General features: G+C 39.8%; 1 protein-coding gene across 2 annotated transcripts; it reads left to right on the plus strand.

The window, feature by feature from the left end:
- Nucleotides 1-3,262: 3,262 nt before the first annotated feature.
- Nucleotides 3,263-19,784, plus strand: LOC138013421 (capsule biosynthesis protein CapA-like). 2 transcript variants are annotated; one of them, XM_068860503.1, is made up of 8 exons: nt 3,491-3,645; nt 4,698-5,024; nt 8,819-9,062; nt 11,414-11,558; nt 14,399-14,563; nt 16,761-16,994; nt 18,401-18,522; nt 19,596-19,784. In XM_068860503.1, the coding sequence occupies exons 2-8, from the start codon at nt 4,811-4,813 to the stop codon at nt 19,777-19,779; spliced, it is 1,308 nt and encodes a 435-aa protein (XP_068716604.1). In that variant the 5' UTR covers nt 3,491-3,645; nt 4,698-4,810; the 3' UTR covers nt 19,780-19,784. The 2 variants fall into 2 exon arrangements, with proteins under 2 accessions (XP_068716605.1, XP_068716604.1); XM_068860504.1 differs by lacking the exon at nt 4,698-5,024 and having other exon boundaries at nt 3,263-3,645.
- Nucleotides 19,785-19,926: the final 142 nt, after the last annotated feature.

Below are 19,926 nucleotides of genomic sequence, written 5' to 3' on the forward strand. Positions count from 1 at the left end.
TTTAACTACTCTTATACAATAATATGAGGAAATTTTGAATGCGCTTATTGCATAGAGATGTAGAGTTTGACTTAAGTGGTACGTAAGAGGACAGGTAATCGCAAATATAAATCTCATTACTCTCTTATTTACATTATACCGTTTCTTGGACAAGAAATTACTAAGGGCCAGGCCAAATTTCCTATGATAAAAAGTCTACGTTAACAGCACGCACCTTGGTTACTCCTTAGTATCCGCCTAGAAATCTTCTTCTCGCTACTTTTTCCTCATTTGATGAGGACCAGTCTCCGCTTGCCTCCTTCATGCCCAAAAGGAATTCTGGGTAATTCGGCCGTTCCATGACAAGGGAAGACCCCCAATTCTCATTTCATAGATTTTCTTATGAGTGTGGAGCCACCCAGTCCTACCGGCAAAATACAGCATCCGTTCGATTGAAGCTTTTAGCTTTCAAAGCTTGCTTAAATTGTATGGGTAGGTCCTGGAATTCGTCCACAGAAAGGCCAGAGAGACAACTTCACTGGTGCTGTGAGCCGCCATGTTTACAACAGAGCAATTTAGGCGTTCCAATCTGCATGAAATCATCTCTCACCTCTGTCTCGAGAAGACCAGACACGCACGATTCTTACGTTACGTTTATGCCCCTGTAGAATCAACCGAAATCTCAATTCCTTGTCAAAAGTTAACCAGCATCTTAATATTTTTGGTAGGCTACAATACTCGTCACATTTGTTGGAACACCCATCGCCGTTTCCCCCTTCCTGAATGGGGGAAGGGGGATGTGGTATAAGCTACGATCTTGTAACACGATGATTCTGACCATTCGATAAGTGTTCCAACTAAATATGTCTAGTATTGTCTGAGTATTGGTGTGCGTTGGTATGAAGCCGTGCGATGCAATATACGCCGTGCAATATTCCAACAGTTTTAAACTCGTGTGATAAGTACATTTTGTCCTCTGAACACTTTAATAGGCTCTATTCCCAGACGGACTGACATGATTACCAAGTGCAACGGTCAGCGTTGATTGACATATTTTATACACCGAGGAGTAAGAATAGCTATGCAAATATATTGCGGCCCCTGTAGACGTTTCTTTCTGCGATAGGACTGACTGGCTTGGAGTGCATGAGACAATTCGGTAGATCGTTAATATATAAGAGAAAAAGGAGCAGGCCCAAAATTGTCCCTTCAGGGATACCACAGGACAACACACTATTGCTAGAAGGAGAGCCATTTAGGAAACAATTCTGATTGCGTTCAGATAAGTACGATTTAAACCACTCAATTGAGACAACTTAGAAATCAGAATATTGTGATCCACCGTATCAAAGGCTTTCTTGAGATCCAGGAATACTACAGCGTTCACGTTCCCTTGGTCTATGTTAAACATTGTATTCCAACGCATTTTTATAAAACTTGACGTTTCGTATGCTAGTCAACACACATTTTCAAAAGTGATTGAAAAAACAAAACGAAGACTCCACGACAGAAAAACAGAACATTTCAAGGCCCTATCTAAAAGTGATCATTCATCAGCCATTGCTGATCATGTGAAAACCACTGGCCACGACATTAAATGGGATCACTTTGACATTTTAGCGTCCGGAAAAACTGACTTTCACTGTAAAGTTAAAGAGACTTTGTTCATTCAAGAGCTAAAGCTTTCCCTTAATGTAAATATTAGTAGTGAGAAGTTATTGCTGTTTTAGCTATTACTTTTCATTATGTCTAGACACGTACTGCTGCAGATCATTTTTCTCAGTCTAGGTTTCAGACCCCTATTGTTTACGATATATATATAGTTTTTAAAAATTGTAACGGTCACTTTTGAAAATGTGTGTTGACTAGCATACGAAACGTCAAGTTTTATAAAAATGCGTTGGAATACAATGTTTATCACCGCTGTTTGTGTTATTTTCCTAATGAAGCTACGATGGCCTAAGAACAAGAGTTTATACGATACTATGTTAAACGCCCAATCATCAGTCGCCTCAAGTGAAGAGGTAACTGTAGAGTGGAGCGACCGAAAGCCTGACTGGTGGGTGGAAAGTTAATTATTAGCCGTTAAATAGGCATAGAGTTGATCATAAATAATCCTTTCAAAAACTTTTGCAACTACTGGAATGACAGAAATAGGACGGTAATTGTCTAGATATTCCTGGGGCACCAGTGTACTCAACTTCGGGTTGAAAAGAAAAGTTTTGTTCGGACTCGCCGACTTCGCTGAGCAAATTAACGACATCTCGTAACTTAGCTATCGTAGCATCCTCCACGATGTTGACTAAAGCAAGGCGAACGGCATTGTGGTACAGCAAATTTCCACGGGTCAACATGTTGTCAATATTTCAGTCATCAAAGTTACTAGAGTGATTTAACACTTCCATTAAAGACCGGAGTGTTGAAAGAAAAGCCTCCCTTACGGTCGTCATTTCCTTTGGGCGCTCGACCCAGTGTCTGGCGGGATATCTTCAAATCCCACAGTGCATTGCGAAACAACAAAACGAATATGTCGCTAAAACGAACGTCGCTAAAACGAATGTTGAACGGACGATGTCGAAGAACTTGAAACAAAAGATTGTGTAAAACGAATGTCGAACTTTAGACTTGACAATTGAATGGTTTTATGTAAGAACAACGTCGATTTTAAAAAACGAATGTCCACATTGAAAAACGAATGCCGAAGCGAATAAGACGAATGTCGAAATGAAAACGAACGTCCATTTTAAAAGGCGAAAGTCAAACTTGTAAAACCAGCGAAAAGTTGAATTTTGATAAGAAATACGCGCCATACTTTAACGTTAAAGACAAGACGTTCATACAATCTCTTTTACTTTTTTATGCGCGCGTAAATCAAGTCAAATTCACGTGTGTGACCTACGTAAATTTTACGCAACAGTGGAAATCCACCTTTGAAGATACAAGTACAGTTAAAAATTGAAAACGAAACAAAAGGAGAAAAGGACAGAGCAAGCCCAAAAGAACACCTGACAACGGATGCACTCATTGTAAAATCCTAGCGCGTTTTCTTTATTGTCGTTCTGAAAGTCTTAGGTGCGTTTGAATGTCTTTACTGCCTCGTTGATTAGAACTTTTTGTTGCCTGTTCGTCTGTTCGTTGATGTCTCTTGTTTCCGTTTCTCAATGGTTCTGCACTATTCTTTTTTTTTTTTTTTTTTTCTTATACCGGTCATTTGCGCCCTTAGCTCTATCGTTTTGCATAATTTAGTCTCTTACGTTTTTTTTGCACGTGGTGTTGGAAAGTTGAGTTCTTTTAGCAGCTACATACATTAAAGGAGAAAGCAAAAAAAAAATACAAGAAGCAATCTTCGATTCAATAACTACTTAAATTCATTCCCAGTTAATGCGATGGCGTTTCGGTTGAAAAAAAAAAAATTAAGTGATGCTTTTACTGGTACCAGCGCCCAAGAATGGTACTTACTGCCGCCGCCATTATACATTCAAGGTCCGTAATACAGCTTTAAACGCTGTAAGAAGTGTTTAAAAATCTGTGTTCGAGAAAAAACTTTGGCGATCGATTGAAATCATACGTTTTCACAACATCATTAAGACATGCTAGAAAGTCTTTTCTCGGTCCTTTTTCTCCTCATCTCCACATTTCATGCATTGAGGGTATCTGCAAATCAAGGTAAGAATTATTTTCTTCTTTAGTTTGCACTTGATTATTTAGTCCTTGAGTGGAATTAGACTCTTTAAACACGGCAGAACTTAAGAGACCCCTACTGAGTGAACAATTAATATTGTCCTCACAGATGATATGTTCAACTTTCCGGTGGCATCCCTTTCAACGGGGTTAAGAAACGAAATGTGTCTTAATTCACCACGTCTTGAAGGTTCCTTCAAAAAAAAATGTAAGAGTTATTTCCTTCGTGGCTTCGTTTGTCTAGTAAAGCTTGCATGTCCGATTTAAAAGGAAGGCAGCGTTATTTTAGTGTCTAGTCGTTCTAGCGCTGGAGCACTAATTGGAGACACAGTAAACTGAAATTAACAATTAACGCAAATCAAGAAAAATGTTAGTTTTTGAGGAGAGGGGAAACCGGAGTACCCGGAGAAAACCTCTTAGTGCAGAGTAGACAACCAACAAACTCAACCCACACACATATGACGCCGAGTCTGGGAATCGAACCTAACCCACAATGGTGTGAGGCGAGTGTTCTCACCACTATGCCTTCCCTGGTCTCCTGTTATTCATCGTTTCCTTATAAATAAGGACGTTTAAAAAGGAAGAATTCTAGATTTCTGGTTCTAGATAATCAAAGAAACCCTGCCGATAATGTCCCTTTTATCCCTGCATCCTGTTAAGTGCTGATTTGAATCTTTTGCCCTTTTTATGGGAAAGCTAAATTCAAATTTGTGCCTCTCAATCGTCCGCTTTTCATGGCGGCGTTTCACTGAGGGCGAATGAAAAGAACCCTAACTGGCTAGAGGCAGATTAGGTAGCTGTTTAAACGCGCAGTCGATTAAGAAGTGCGACACTTCCCTTGGATAAGCAGTGGTAATCCTTTGACCGTTAAAACCAATTTTTAGCCAAGAGTCGGTTTGCTGTTAAATTCCCACTTGATTGTGGCGGTTAATCAAAGCACGTGGAAATTTTAAATATCGCGATTGTGGTTCTTGGGTCAGATGTAAAAAAAATGCCGTGTACGACTTCAAGTTTAACTTTTAATTATCGTGATGTAGTGCTGTCATAAAGGACATGCAGTCATGAACGGAAGTAGTTCGGAGTCAAATGGAACGAAAGCTCCTGGAATGTGCGACGACTGTTTACATATCATCAATAATTCACCAAAGTCATGGAAAGCAGTTATTTCAATAAATCAACGAATCCCTTACACAGCTGGAAAAATCAACTGCTTTTGGGGACGACTACTTCCGCTCTTCATTTTACGATTCCAACCATTCCTAAAAGAGAGGAAATACGGCTTGTGGGTGAACATTTGCTTTTTTGTTCTGGGGCAAAGAAAAAGCATCAAATAACACAATATGCCTTGGCAACTGCAGAGAGAAGTATTAAGACACGTTTATTCACCTGCCAGTGCAACTAAGCCTTGTTGGGTCATTACCTCGCTTCCCAAACGCTTTGGACGAAGACGACGAGGAAGACGAAGACGAAGACGATGACGGAGTTGAAGACGATGACAATGACAATGACGATGCTAAAGACGAAGACGAAGGCGATATTGATGAGTAAAAAAAAAAGAGAGTATTTTGATTTTAGCTCATCTCTCTCCTTTTATCTACAGATATCAAGCAACTAGTGAAAAGTGAGAGACAAGTTAGAATACGAGAATTGTTATGCCTTTATGAGAAAGAGAACCCTGTCGTTTCCCCTTTGCAGTTTCACGTCGACGCAATACTTAATCTCTAAAATTTCATGAATCAATCGAAACAATTTCGGTCTTTGACTGAAACGCGCCATGATAAAAAGTGCCATCGAAGATCATGTGTTCCTGATGAGAATGAATTCAGTCTTTTTTCCTTTGAAAGGGACTAAGGAAATCGAACCAAATGGAATTTAAGTTGACAGGATTCGTGGATTTTAAAATGAGATGTCCCTAAATTCAATAGTCGTATTTATTTTATTTTTTTTCAACGTTAGAAGAACAATTACCTTATATGTTTACATGTTGAGTTTTTAACGCAAGAACACCCAACTTTTGCTTTTCCATATTGACAGAAGGCGCATTTCTCGTTATCGATACGTCTTATTTTCTTAAGAAAACTATTAGTTGAAAGTCTTCTATGTAGAAATTTAAAATTAAAGACTACAAGTTTTAAACTCTTGGTACATGTAAAGGCCAAGACAAAGGCTGCTTTCCACTTGACTTTGTGACCGGGTTCAAGATTAATTTCCTTGTGCCATTTTTCCTGCGTTAGGGTTGATAGCTCACTTTTTATTGATACTAACTTCTTATAAACGAATCCAGATGGTTTCAGAGTTTTATAGAAATTTCGAAAGAAAGCTCTCATAACTAGCATTAGCCTTTTCACTGTGCCTTCGGAGAGAATTAGTTGCCGAAATTATTCCGTAATCGATCACTTAAGGGAGGAACTTGAAGGTTATATTTGTCTTGAAAAGCAGTCAAAGCTAAAAACTTAAAGGAATCATCTAGGATGTGTTTAACTTCGGTTATACCTTTTAAGTAGCGTTTACACGAACGCGGTTTCACATCGACACGGTTTCATGACTTCGAAACCGCGTCAAAATCGATGCGGTTTGGAAGTATTTACACGGAACAGTATTCGCCAGAAAATTCAAGTCATGATGGTATAAGCGAGCGCTGCACTGCGTGCTAAACTCACTATTTTGAATTGAACAATGCAAAGTTCACGCCAAAGTAGTAACCGTATTCAAATCGATGCGGTTTCACTGTTTACACGACAGAATTTTTTTTTTTTTTTTATTATATTCAATATATATATATTTTTTTATTATATTCAATATTTATCCAGGGGCATCCAATTTAGCAGAGCTAGTTTAAATGGGGCCCTGACACAGCACAAAACAAAGACGTCAAAACATTAAAAACTAGACAAATAATTAAGTTATAAATGCAGCATGAACCGCAGGCGTTACTGTTTAAGAAGGCCTTTTAGTTTGATTTTAAATTCGCTGAACGTCTCTACTTGCCTACTGTTTCTCGGAATGGTGTTGTAAGTTCGAGCGCCGTTTATTCTGAAGCTCCCCTGATACTTAGCCGTTTTGCGAAGGGAGGGCGCAGCAAATCACGGCTTCTTGTGTTAGAGCCATGGAAAAAGTGCGCGTGCCAAAACTCTTAAAATAAGTACGAAGGCGCTATTAATTCCGTGAAGACATTTATGGACTAAAAGGGTTTTTGAGATAATTTCTGCGCGCTTGTAGGTTGGGCCAGCCAAGTGTTGATTTTAACTCCTCAGCCCCGATTGATCGACCTTCAATAATTCTTGGTTTTCACGTGACGTCATCAAAACTAAAAAATAAGGAATTATCAATCCTTTTGAGATTTTAGTTTAGTTAGTTATTAGAACAGCTGAAGACTTGTCTTTTCACAAATTTTCAGGTTGATAGGGTTTTTCGTCTCGTGGTAAAGCAAGGTTGAATTTGTAAGCTTTTGCGTGACACGATATTAAAATTGCGGTCGAGAATGCTATCACGTAGGTTAAAAATGTGACTTATCCGCTGAGGTTTTGCAATCTGAACAGTCCTTGTATGAGAATAAGTACTCAGATAGATGTTTATGAGCCCTCAGAAGACGACTACTGGCTTTTTATAGTAAAACTCGAAGACATATGTTTTTGTTAGCTTCCGGCCGCCATATTTGTGTCCCTGAGAGGGACACAAACATGGCGTCTCCATACAAATCCTTATAAATTTGAGTAAACAATTCTTCGAATATCTCTCGCACGAAAAATCGCACAGACCTGAACCTTTGCGAGACTATTTGAATATTCATCTTCTTTTATCTCTTTGATTTTTGACTTTATTTGTTGAATGGTTTTGATGATGGTGTGACAGTGAAAACCGGCAATACATGCGGCACGTCTATTTAGCTTATCTAGATAATCTTTGCTCCCAGCCCCATAACTGTCGCAGACAGGCGAACAGTAATCGAATAATGGCAAGACTAGAGTATTGTAGAGCATTAGGCAAGTTGGCTTGGGGAGAACCTTTATTACGCGCTCGACGCTCAACACCTATAGTAATCCTGACGAGATCTTGTTACCAATATATTCCTTTGTCAATGTTTCAAGCAGAGTGTTTGTCACGTGTGTGAGGAATGTGGATGTTGAGTGAAGTGGGCGGAAGCCAGATTGGAGAGGAGAAGGAAGCCTATGCTCCTGTAAATAGTTGTAGACCATACGGTGGACAGCCCGTTCAAAACGTTCCACCCATGTACCCCAGGAATGTTAAGTATTTATGAGTCAATGAGTCAATGAGTCATGAGTCAATGAGTCAACGAGTTAGTGCAGTTAATTAAACCATAAAAGGAAAGCTAAAATTTCAGAGAGTGCTTAGGCCTAATCACTGAAACGAGGGCTTAGGCTTAATCAACAAATTTTGCTATATTGACTGTGTCTCATTGACTCATGACTCATTGACTCATTGACTCATTTGACTCATAAAACATCCTTTCTCGTACCCCAGATGAAACCGCATCGTTTTGAAAGAGAACAAGTCCGAGCCAGCCCGTCACCTCGCAAAACATCCAACCACGCATAAACATGGAACATTGCGTGCACCGAGAAAAACACCTTTCGGAGGAAAATAATGGATGGCCTGCTAATTGCTTGCGAGAAACCAACCCTATACAAACAAGTACATTCTTTTATTGCGAAACTGTTCCCCCTGGGAATAACCAAATGGAACAAAACCAAGTAGTATATAAATTTTCACCATGTACCCCTGATGATGACAGTACGGTGGAAAACGTTTTGGTTTTTTAAATCTTAGTAGCTTTTAGCCTTTCTTATAATCATTCCGAAAAATCTCTTCGATGTTGCCTTCGTCCCGTCAGTCCGAGTCGGGTCGACTAGGATCGACAACCCGACTAGAGTCGACGATCGGACTGAGTCGGTCCGCCGGCATTTTCTACCCTTCCTATTCGCCGTTCTTGCTGTTTTCTGAGTCTGTCGCAAACCGACTTCGCGTAAGACGGACCGAGAGACGGGTAGAGTCGGCTCGACTCGGATCGACGGGTAGACACAAGTCGATCGGATCGATCCACCGTCCACCCGCCACAAAACGAATCCGATTGAGTGTATTGGACAACCCTCGTTGATGTGTGTGAAAAATTAACTAAGTTTTCCTTTTCTTGTTATAGAACGAGTGACTCTGCTTTTTGTTGGTGATATCTGTTTTTCTGCGGCCACGAAGTACTACGTTGAGCATGGATATTGCTCATACAACGATTCTTTTAAGGATGTAGCAACTTACATTAGAGAAGCTGATGTTTCTATAGGAAACTTAGAATCTCCATTTGTCGGCGGGAATGTGTACCCGCATATTTACAAAGGACGAAAATCAGTCATATTGGATGCAAGTCCCAGCGCTGCTTCTGCACTGAGGTACAAAGAACCCCTTTTCATTAGTCTATGACTTACACCTTTTCCTTTGCGTGATTTCATTGCGTAACTTTTAAATATCTAATGCTTACTATTAGAGGAACTGTTTAAAATTAATTCGGAATCGATGAACAGCAAATGGCGTTCTGGGTTACCGGTATGTCAGAAGAATATGTTAGGTGCTTGAAAATATGTATTAGGTTAAAGGGGTAAAATGCAGGATAAAGGTTTCAAAGTTTAAAAGAAAGTTTTGGTTTTGTTTATAATATTAGTAAGATAGGTCTTAACCATTTTTTTTATCAAATCCAATTGTATCAATATTTCCGTCAATAAATCGAAAAGTTACAAAAAGAGGGCCTTAAGGATTACACAAATGATAGTTTTAACATTTGTTCATACCTGTAACATGGATCCATCTTCCTACTTTTTTATTTGAAAGCGGATTCCTAGCTAATCCCGTACCCATGATCTTCCTGTGACGTCTGACCGTGGGAGATCTGGGTACGAGATTAGGTCCCAGCTTTACTGAATGTGACAGTGACCACAGAACATGACAGAAGTTGCCCGAAACAACTAAGAGAATGTTTTACGAAACTTGGGCTGAAAAAAAAAATAAATAAACCAGTTACGTAGGTTGTACGTTAAAGAAGGTAAGTTTGTAGAGATGGATTATATTTGCAGGCATCACAATCTGAATCTAACTTTATACATGTGAATTATCGAGTACTGTAGCCACCTGTTGAAGACTGGTTTGTGTTTTTAAAATGTTTCTTTTTGAGATCTTATAATAATACAGGCGGAACCAGTCATGAAACATCTGCCAATATATATCTCGAACGTCATATTCTAGCTACGGAAGGCGTTTTTGCCCAAGCCGTAATTATGATTAAAACTTCTGCCATCTGTAATTATCTCTTGCTTGACATTATTGACTTCATGATATGACCTTGTCAACAAGTCGACGCTTTCTCACTATGGACTTTGTATGTAGTATTTAGCCACCGTGACACTATAAACTATACTTTCTTTTAAGCTATGTTACGGATATTGAAATGAATGATTGAGAAGGAAATTGTTAATCTCGGTAGATGAAATGAAGAGTCGATTTTGTTTTTCAGTGGTGACTCGGAATACTCAGAAAAATTTTGAGTGCTCCGTCTACGACCTTCCGATTACTAGTTCGAATGCTCTAAAACTGCGCTTTTGGAAACTCGTCACTGGTGACTCGGGAATACTCGGAACAAATCCGCCGGAGTGATCCTTAGCAGGAGTCGAACCTACGAGCGTCCGATTACCAGTTCGGATAGTCTATGACTGAGCTATCCGATCCGGTCCGATCTAGGTTTTGCCAGCGGCCCGTGGGAATATTTATAAATCTGCATGGTCGAATTCAATCAACTATTCGGAAAGGAAACCGCAGAAAAATACTATATTTACTTTGAATTTAATGAGCGACACTCCAAAGAAGCGAGATAAAAAGAGCCGTATAAAAGCTAAGCAGAGAGTGGCCTCAGTTTTTACCAGATTTGCAGAGTAAATGTTAAATTGAATGTTGCAGTGTTTGGCAAATCTCGACGGTTAATCATAAAGTCGACTCGTTAATCATAAAGTCTGAAGTCAGAAGACAGAGCTTGTTCTGCAGAAATAATGACTCAATACTTGTTTGAAGCCATTTCCTTTAAGAAATTCCAGGAGCCTATCACCGGGAGCATCCATCTCCCATATAAACCCTTGGAGACAACCTTTGCCCGTATCTTTTTATTTTTAGACTTTCGAATTCCCACGAATGCATTATGCCATCCAATCAGAATAAAGTTATTGTATTACGTCACAAGCAGTCACGCACCAGTGATCGCGTTAGTCTCACAAAATATTCTAAAAATAAAAAGATACGGGCAAAGGTTGACTCAAGGATATAGTCTGGATGGAGGCTCCAGGTGATGGGCTCTTGGAAATTTCCTTTCTTCTCGAAGGCTACTACCCATAGATATCCGGTCTTCGGTGATGCTGCAACGAGGAACGATTGCCACGATAAGATGTCGTTTGATTTCGGTCACCCTTAGACAAAGAGTCTCACAAATAATGGTCTTGCCGAAACCAGTGCGTTGTCAACGGATCAATCCGAATTTCTGAACGCGTCGGTTAGTGCAACGGGTGCAGTCCCTTCTTACATTTCTCTTCCCAAGCCTCCCTCGGTCATTATATTTGTTTGCGTGATAAAACACGACTGCCTCAGAAAAGCGGGGCGCTCTAGTGATTTCTGAAGGGACTGCTGGCAGTCTGCACTCTCGACTCTCACCGATGGCTACAAGATTGTTACGGAGTTGACAACAGTGATTGCCTGTTTCTCACAGTTTTGCAGGATTTGACGCAGTTTCAATCGCCAACAATCACATGAACGACTTTAGCTCGGAAGGTGTCGACTTTACTGTGGAGACCCTCAAAAAGGCAGGGATTCAACACTTCGGAAACAGTTACGGAGAGTGGAGTTCATCGCAGGTGACTATTTTCGCAACACGATAGTAATTAGGGGATTTAAAAGGCTGTCGCTGACTGAGAGTCAAAAATGTTGTCCCGTATATATATCTGGGCTGAGTTGTACGAAGCAGCCTGGTTTACATAGTGACATCATCAGCCATAAAGCTTATTAAACACAGTAAACCGAAAGAGACTCAAGCATACGCATAATCACAAGAAAAAGAAATCTGAAAAACAGTGATTGTAACTGATAACAGCCACGGCTCAGTGCATCGTTGGAGCTCCATCTTCTTGCGGAGATCGGTGACAACGTAAATTCGTTGGCTGCCGCTCTAGGAAAAAGGTGGCAGTAAACCCCTCGTATTACGCTAAAACAATACGCGCGTTAACTTTACGAAAGCAGTGGCTCCCGCTTAATTCATATCCGTCTTTCGAAAGACGAAGCTTGGGGAACTCAACAGGCTACAGTTGTGTCTCGAGCAACTGTACTCATTACGCATCTCAAGTGCCCTCCAAATTTCCCGTGTGCTTTAAATTTCGATGAACGCAAGCTGACTGAATGAACCAATTGTCAAGTATAACATTTCTCAAATAGTACGCTTGCTCTGATTGATCAATTAGGAATCTGTGTTCTACTGCATGTATGGCACGCCACATTGAAAACTGTTTTGTTGCTTTTTCTTGTTTCAAAATCCTTGAGATGTGATGAATATCTTACTAACCCTAATTTGTAAGGCCCTACTCTAAGTAAAGGCTCATTTTTGTTTTGTTCTTTTATTTTTTCAATTAACGGCCCTCATACATAGGTGCTTCGTACCAGGTCGTTTTACACCGGTACATAAAATGAACTGCAAAAATGTCTGGCGGCCAAAACTTGAACCACGGACAGTTATTAAAGAGATTTAGTATGGCGCTTATACGGCAAACTTGCGAGTTGCATAATTAGTCGAAGAAAATTGCTCGACTTGAGCTCATTTCTTCCCTTCGAGCTACAGATACTAGCTTAGCGCAAGAGAGGATATCATAGCTTTTTTTAAATCTATTTCTAGTTTCGCAAAGTTATTTTAAGTTCTCGTTCCCACTGTCGCGCGGTTAGATTATCAGGGCCGGGGACGGGGGACGAGATCGTGTTGGATTTTTCAACCATGCAGCGTCCAAATATTGTAGCTAGAAATATGCAATCACGTTCGTCAGTTTGTTTTTTAAGTGTAGTCTGAGCGTAATAAGCATTCGAGAGAAGATTCGTCAGTTCCTGAAAGGCAAAGGAATTGATTTCGCGCGAGTTCGATTTGAAATTCATATCAAATTATTGCATCCATTTAGAAATCGCACTGTGATTTAAAATCAGTCAGATAAAGGATTTTAGTCCGTCAGTTGGAAACTCCCTAAATGTAAGTCTTCAGCCTCAAGGAGTTCATTTTCTTCATTCAGAAACTTCCCATTCTCGTTCCCAGGGCTTTAATTTTTCACGACCCTCCTTTTCTTCGGCGGAGAAAAGTCCTGGGAACCAGGTTGATTAAATTCATCCTTTTTTTTAAGAAAGCAAAGTTTTTGGGACAAAAGTTGCAATATTCGCCACACAATAGCTTTCTTTGTCTTTCATTTTCCTGCAATTTTATTGGTTACTTTAAACAAGCCTCGAAATTTGATTGGTTGTCTCGTTTTAGTGTTCATTTCGCATTCGCTGAGCAAAAGATAGTGCGACTCGGGAATAAATCGCACTGCTGAGAGCCAATCAGATTGCAAGGTTCAACAGCGATTTCAAAATGGGTGTAATAAAGTAGTTTTGATCAAAAACGATTTCTTAAAACATAAGCAAGCGAATGTTAACGTTGAAAGCCGACGTTTGACGCCGAAACGTCGGCTTTCAACGTTAATATTCGCTCGCTTATGTTTTAATAAAGTAGTTAATAATAAAATAATTAACAATTTTTCACCGATCGAGCCTCAAGTGAATAATTGTTTTAGTATAATTACACAGGTTATTATTTAGAAAATGGGCATTTTCTTTAAAACAATTAATTTCTTCGTTTGTCACCTCGACAAAACGGCTTGCGACCATTTTGAAAAAAACCGCTTAGGTGATTATCGCGAAATAATCACGTCAAGTGCAACCAATCAGCGAAGAGAATTTTTAATAATCATCTATGTGATTGTACTAATAATAAATTATGAACTCGCTCGCTTATGTTTTAATAAAGTAGTTAATAATAAAATAATTAACAATTTTTCACCGATCGAGCCTCAAGTGAATAATTGTTTTAGTATAATTACACAGGTTATTATTCAGAAAATGGGCATTTTCTTTAAAACAATTAATTTCTTCGTTTGTCACCTCGACAAAACGGCTTGCGACCATTTTGAAAAAAACCGCTTAGGTGATTATCGCGAAATAATCACGTCAAGTGCAACCAATCAGCGAAGAGAATTTTTAATAATCATCTATGTGATTGTACTAATAATAAATTATGAACTTTATTTGAGTTTCAACTGTATTTAGCGCTGGGCACTAATTGGGAACACCGCTGTACAAAAATCAAATCAAGTCAAATCAAATCGTAGGTTGGTTCTTTGAGGAGAGGGGGGAACCCGGGAGTACCCCACGGAGAAAACCCCCTCGGAACAAAGTAGAGAATCGACAAAAAACTCAACCCAGTGCACATGTGACGCCAAATATCAATTTAAATCGAAGCCGGGCACGTTGGTGGGAGGCGCGCAAGTGCTCAGGCGAGTGAGTATGAAAGAGATCTCTTTGTGGGAAAATTCTAAAATGAAAGAAGTTTTCAAAAGCAAAAACAAGGGTGACAGAAAAGTTGTTTATTTTTCTATTCAAAGCTTATTTATCTTTTAATGTTTGATAGGAACCTCTTATTATGGAAGTAAAAGGAACAAAGATTGGTTTTCTTGGTTATTGTGACAGCCCAAGTGTATACAAAAACTGCACAGAAATGAGAATGTTGTTCAAGTCTGGCCCTGCCATTTACAGGGATGATATTGCCCGGCGAGACGTTAAGAGTTTGAGAGAGGTAGAACAGGAAATAAAGGATTTCTTTGTTAAAAGAACTGCTTTGAACTTCCTCGAGTTTGCCCCACCGCACGATTATTTCGACCAGCTGTAAGGCTGCAGTATCGTACAACTTCTGACTAGCGAAAAAGCAAGAGTCTTCTTGGACACGGACGGTACACACCAATCGTCACCGTTATTCTTGTTTTCACCCACGATTACGGCTTCAAGATTAAGAACGCGGCGTGATTGAAACGGTTTAGAAACGTGTTAGGAGTTTTAATTTTGTTAAGAACTTAGCTATTTTAGCCAGATTGAAAATGAAAGCCTTTTTGGACTAGCAAAATTTGCTTGGGAATATGGAACATATACAGTTAACTCTCTTTTAACGGACACCTGTAAGACGGACACCTGGTGATGGTCCCGGCCGTTTCTTAATCATTTTACTATAACCAAACTCTCTATGAGACGGACAACGGACACTTTGAAATCGTCAACGGACATTTGTGAGGTGCTGAATGTGACCGCAAATTACGATTTAGGGAAGAAAAATTGTTGTACGTGACTCTTTTTAACACCAGACGTTTAATTGACAGCTCCTATCTTGTCGCCGGAATACATACAGTGCAAGTTAAAATGAAATCAGTCATTGTCCCATTCAAAAAATAACTTGGAAGTGACAACCGAATTGTATTGTAATCTGAATCAGGTAGGTTTCGTTCAAGTAAATAACTTAAAACAAACTTTAAACATTTACAAGACCCTTGGCAATCCCAAGTGACGTTTCTACGGCTATTTTAAAGCACTCATTTTGTATTCGTAAGCCATTTTATGCTGAAGAAGGTCATAGTATTTTGACCGAAACGTCCTTTTTACATAGGTTTTTTAGTCAGTGATAACAAGTTTTTTAATTCTTTTTATCATGCCTGACTACAACTACGGTATTTTTAAAAACTTTAAACAGACGTGTATTCACTGTGCACAGGTTCAGCATTAATCTTAAAATTCCTGGGGTCATGTTACGTCGACTCTCTATAAGCCGGACACCTCTCTAAGACGGACAGCTGAGGGCGGTCCCGATGGTGTCCGTCTTAGAGAGAGATGACTGTATACGCACAACTGAGACAGCCAATTTACTTAATTAACGTAAATTAAAGTTACCTGTTCTTTCGCATCCTTCGCTAATTAATAAAAGCTGTTCTTTATCGTCGGGCACTCACGTCCTCCGCAGAACCAGACATTAGCTCATGTTAGGACAAAAACAACGAAACAATGTAACGAAAATGTCAAACACGGGTTCAGGGAATGCAGAAACATTCTTTATTTTTGTTGGCGCGCTTTTTTTACGTCTTTGTTGTTGCTGTCGCTGAGGAGCCCTCCACTACAAGGCCGCACGATTTGCATAAGAAAATTATTGTAAATTGCATTTTCAGTCTGGCAAAAGTCCTTCCGACACTGCGTGTCTTGTTAAGGTGCCGCAAATAAAAATTGCATACAACACTGTAAATATCAATTTCCCTTTTTAGAGCAAACGGTTTTTAGTCTGTTCTGCACTTGACGTTGCAAAACTGAGGTCAAAATCAAAGAGGAAAATACCAATGTGTGGAATTGATGACCAACTTTTGAAGTCCCTTTTTCTTTAAGCGTTTGTATAGGTAATCACGTCATTTTGAGTTCAATTTGGAATAAATAGGCGGGAGTAAATTTTTTCAAAGACGAGCAAAAATTTCTTTGAAAAAAATGACAACTTGCTTATTTATTCCAAATTGCACGAGAAAGATCATTGCGCCATAAATTGCGCCATCCAGGGCTCACATGTGATTGGCTATCTCTGACTTTGTTTGCTCATTGACCAATCAGAATGCTTCGTTTACTACTTCTTTTTGCACTGAATTACCTCTTTTTTCCCTCTTTTCTGCCCTATGTTGCCTGAAAACTGCATTTCTCTCAGCCAAACAGAATGGAGTAATTTTTTCATGTATACTATTAATAGACTAATAGACCTTATTCATAAATGGCGGTCACATTTATAATTCTTTTGTCCACGTGCAAATTAGCCTACCAAGCCTCATTTTAGAGCAAGAATTCTTTTCAATTCACTGTATGGTATCGAGGCTTGGTAGGCTAATTTGCACTTCGACAAAAGAATTATAAATTGGCCGCCATTTATGAATAAGGTCTATAGTGCAGAAAATCATTCAGTCTGATTTTCTTTCAAGGCCGAAGTGGACATCATAGTCGTGGTAATCCATTTTGGAGCAGAACTGTATTCACAGCCTCTTCCGTACCAGCGTCGTATAAGCAGACACCTAATTTCGCTTGGTGTCCAGATCATCATCGGAGCCCATCCGCACGTGCTTCAGCCGCATTGTCTCCATAACAGCACGCTCGTGGCATACAGTTTGGGAAATTTCCTGTTTTATCCAAGGCGACCCCATGGTGGAAGTTCTTTGGTAAGGTTATTCGTTTATAGGTGTGCTTCTGTTGACGTCATTGTTTAACTTCACTAACATGCTACTGAAGTTATCACAAATTAGTGACAAGAAGTTGTAAATCTTATTTCTTTAAGTGTAAAAGCGTCAAGGAGTGCCGCCTTGCTCTTCTCCCCAACTTCAACATCATCCGTACGCCGCGTGTCTTGGAATACAGATCGACAATACACCTTATTCCAAAATGGCCGCCATTTTAGTATTCTTTTGTTTCATTGCAAATTGGCCCTTTTGGCCTCGTTCAAGGTAAAATATTTTTTTGAATTTTGGGCTTGAAAGCGAGGCCAAAAGGGCCAACTTTGCAATCAAACAAAAGAATACTAAAGTGGCGACCATTTTGAAATAAGGTGTATTAATCTCACAAAGTGTCCGCCAAACTGTTCTGTTCCTCATGAAGTATAGAGAAACAGCTGCATTTACCCTATGCTAAAAATAGCACTAACCTCTACCTTAAGACTTAAAGGGACACTTAGTGTTGGTTACAATGTCCCCAATTACTGCTCCAGTTTTTTTTCTTTTCCTTTATGTCAAAATTAGGCGTTCATCTAAGCAGGTTCAATCCTGGCCTGGACGTAAGAGCAAAGTGTGAATCTCATTATGCTACCTCACTGGGAGAGCATTAACAGGAGAGCCCATATGTGATTATCCAGGCGACCAAGACAGTTACACACGAGTAGACGAGAGTTCTTTTTTACGTTTTTCCTTATTGGCTTCCAGCGTCACAATACAATGAGCTGAATACAATGGGGTTGCACGATTGTAAACAATGGCGCCTTCCTATATGCAACTAAGCATGATACGATAAACGTCTCCGCGTACGTGCATGTGTTAAGTGCCGCGCTAGGTAGGTTCATCAGTCCACAAATACTCTCGTTTACTCTGGTGTTGGCCTTTAAACCAGGGTCTGGTTGTTCAAAATCCCGTTTAAAACGCAAATCCCGGATTAAAAATTAACAAAGGAGTTTATTTTTCTTCTCCCAAATGTTGTTCAACACTGATATTTGGCAAACATTTACAGGAGAGGAAGTCAATCTTGAAAAAAAAATTGACAAAATGAAACGAAAGTTTACGCTAATCCTAGATTAAATTAATCGGCTTTCGAATAACTGGGCCAGGCTGTCAAAATGAACACTCTTTGTTTTATGCCGCAATTATGGACACAAGATCCATAATCATCGGTAGACGGAAGATGGCAACATCGTTCCCGGTAAACTATGGGGGTACAATTTCGATATCGATCAGTACTAAGACGAAAAGTAACACAACAACAACATGAAAATTTGATATACATAATCCCCGAAATAAAATTTTTCCCAACTGGCACTGCAACACGAAGCAAAAATATATCCTCGTTTGTTCAATTTCAACAGGGTGTTTATGGAAGACTAGGAAAGAAACCGAATAAGAAGATAATAGAAGCATTCGAGCACTTTGTTCTAGGAAACTGTGAAGACCTGAAAATCAGTCAAATGTTGAAAGTCACTGTAACCAGGTAAACATGATAATGCTTAAGAATTGCTGCCTCTACTCGGGTCAACGTACGTAGATAATACTGACAACCGGTTTGTTAGAGAAGCGTATCGTCCACACAAAGATAGGGCGATTTCCTTGAAATAACATCCGCCATTGCGGCTAAATTAAAGTCCTGAGATAGTTGCGGAGTTGTCCGGAAAAAATGGCAGCTTAGTTACCAACGACGACTTAGTGTAAAATAGCACACACTGGGGAGTTTACAAAAAAAAATCAACGCCAGCGCGCACTGCTCTTGGCGGGCTTGATTTGGTGAGCTCTAACTGAGGGCTTTTAGCGAGACGTGTTTATGTGACAGCTTGCAGAGTTAGGCTTCTTAGACAAGTTCTACAATCTGACTCTGCAAGTGCATTGTTATTGTTATTATTTATTACCTTCACTGACGCCCGGGGTTGGATTGGGAATAGGAAGGATTTCAAGCGTCTGTCCGTTCTGTGTTGTACGCTATTATGTATGCCAATGATACTTCAACGACCGGGTAGAGGAATGGAAATTTTGCAATATCCGGGGTGTGTGAGGGAGGGGATGGTAGAAAGTGTTCCTTTGACAAAAGAGTTCGCATCACACTTGGCACTGGTGGTGGCTGCTTTAGGTGGTAAAACACTTACTTCTAATCATTCATGTTAGAGGGTCTCATGACCCCTCCCGGTAATCAAAACTGTTCGTGAAGAAAAGTAGGGAGACCCTGCCCTCCTTTCACATTCTTGCGTTGTTTTTTGGGGGGAGGGTGGGTGAGATCAAACGTAGACTGATAGGGATGCCAGAGGCATTCCTTAGAGGTGCACATCCCTCCTCAGAAAAATCCTTGATCCACTTCTGCCTTTACAGATTGATGTCTCGTGAACTCACCCCAGCCGGAAAGAATTTTAACCCGCCATGAGAATTCGTGTAATATGTGCGGTAAATAACGCCAATACCATTACCATTACCATTAAAATACATACCTTTTCGTTACTACAAAATACGAGTTACACATCTATTTTATTTCTTTGACATTATCAGTGGAGTTCCCAATTTTATCATTTTGCATTTCAGAGGACGTTTGCTGGAAGCAGAATATCTTCCAGTGAAAATAAAATTCGATAAAGAAAAGAAACTACTTCATCCAGAACCTACAAGGAAAGCTGAATGGATTAAAGTTTGTACAAAAGAAGACAGACAATGTCAACCCGATTGCAAGACAAAAGATGATGAAATGAGACACAATACAAATAAATGAATCAAAAGCCTCGATAGTTATTGTTGTTTAATGACAACGGTCTTGAGCGGTGGGGGAGGGAGGGTGGGGGGGGGGGGGGGAACGGAAGTGTAGGAGCAGTGATACCAGGTTACCGGTGCGTTCTTGACGTAGCGTATCGACATCCCA

The sequence above is a fragment of the Montipora foliosa genome, chromosome 8 (genome assembly GCF_036669935.1).
Source record: "Montipora foliosa isolate CH-2021 chromosome 8, ASM3666993v2, whole genome shotgun sequence".
In the NCBI taxonomy this organism is placed as follows: Eukaryota; Metazoa; Cnidaria; class Anthozoa; order Scleractinia; family Acroporidae; genus Montipora; species Montipora foliosa.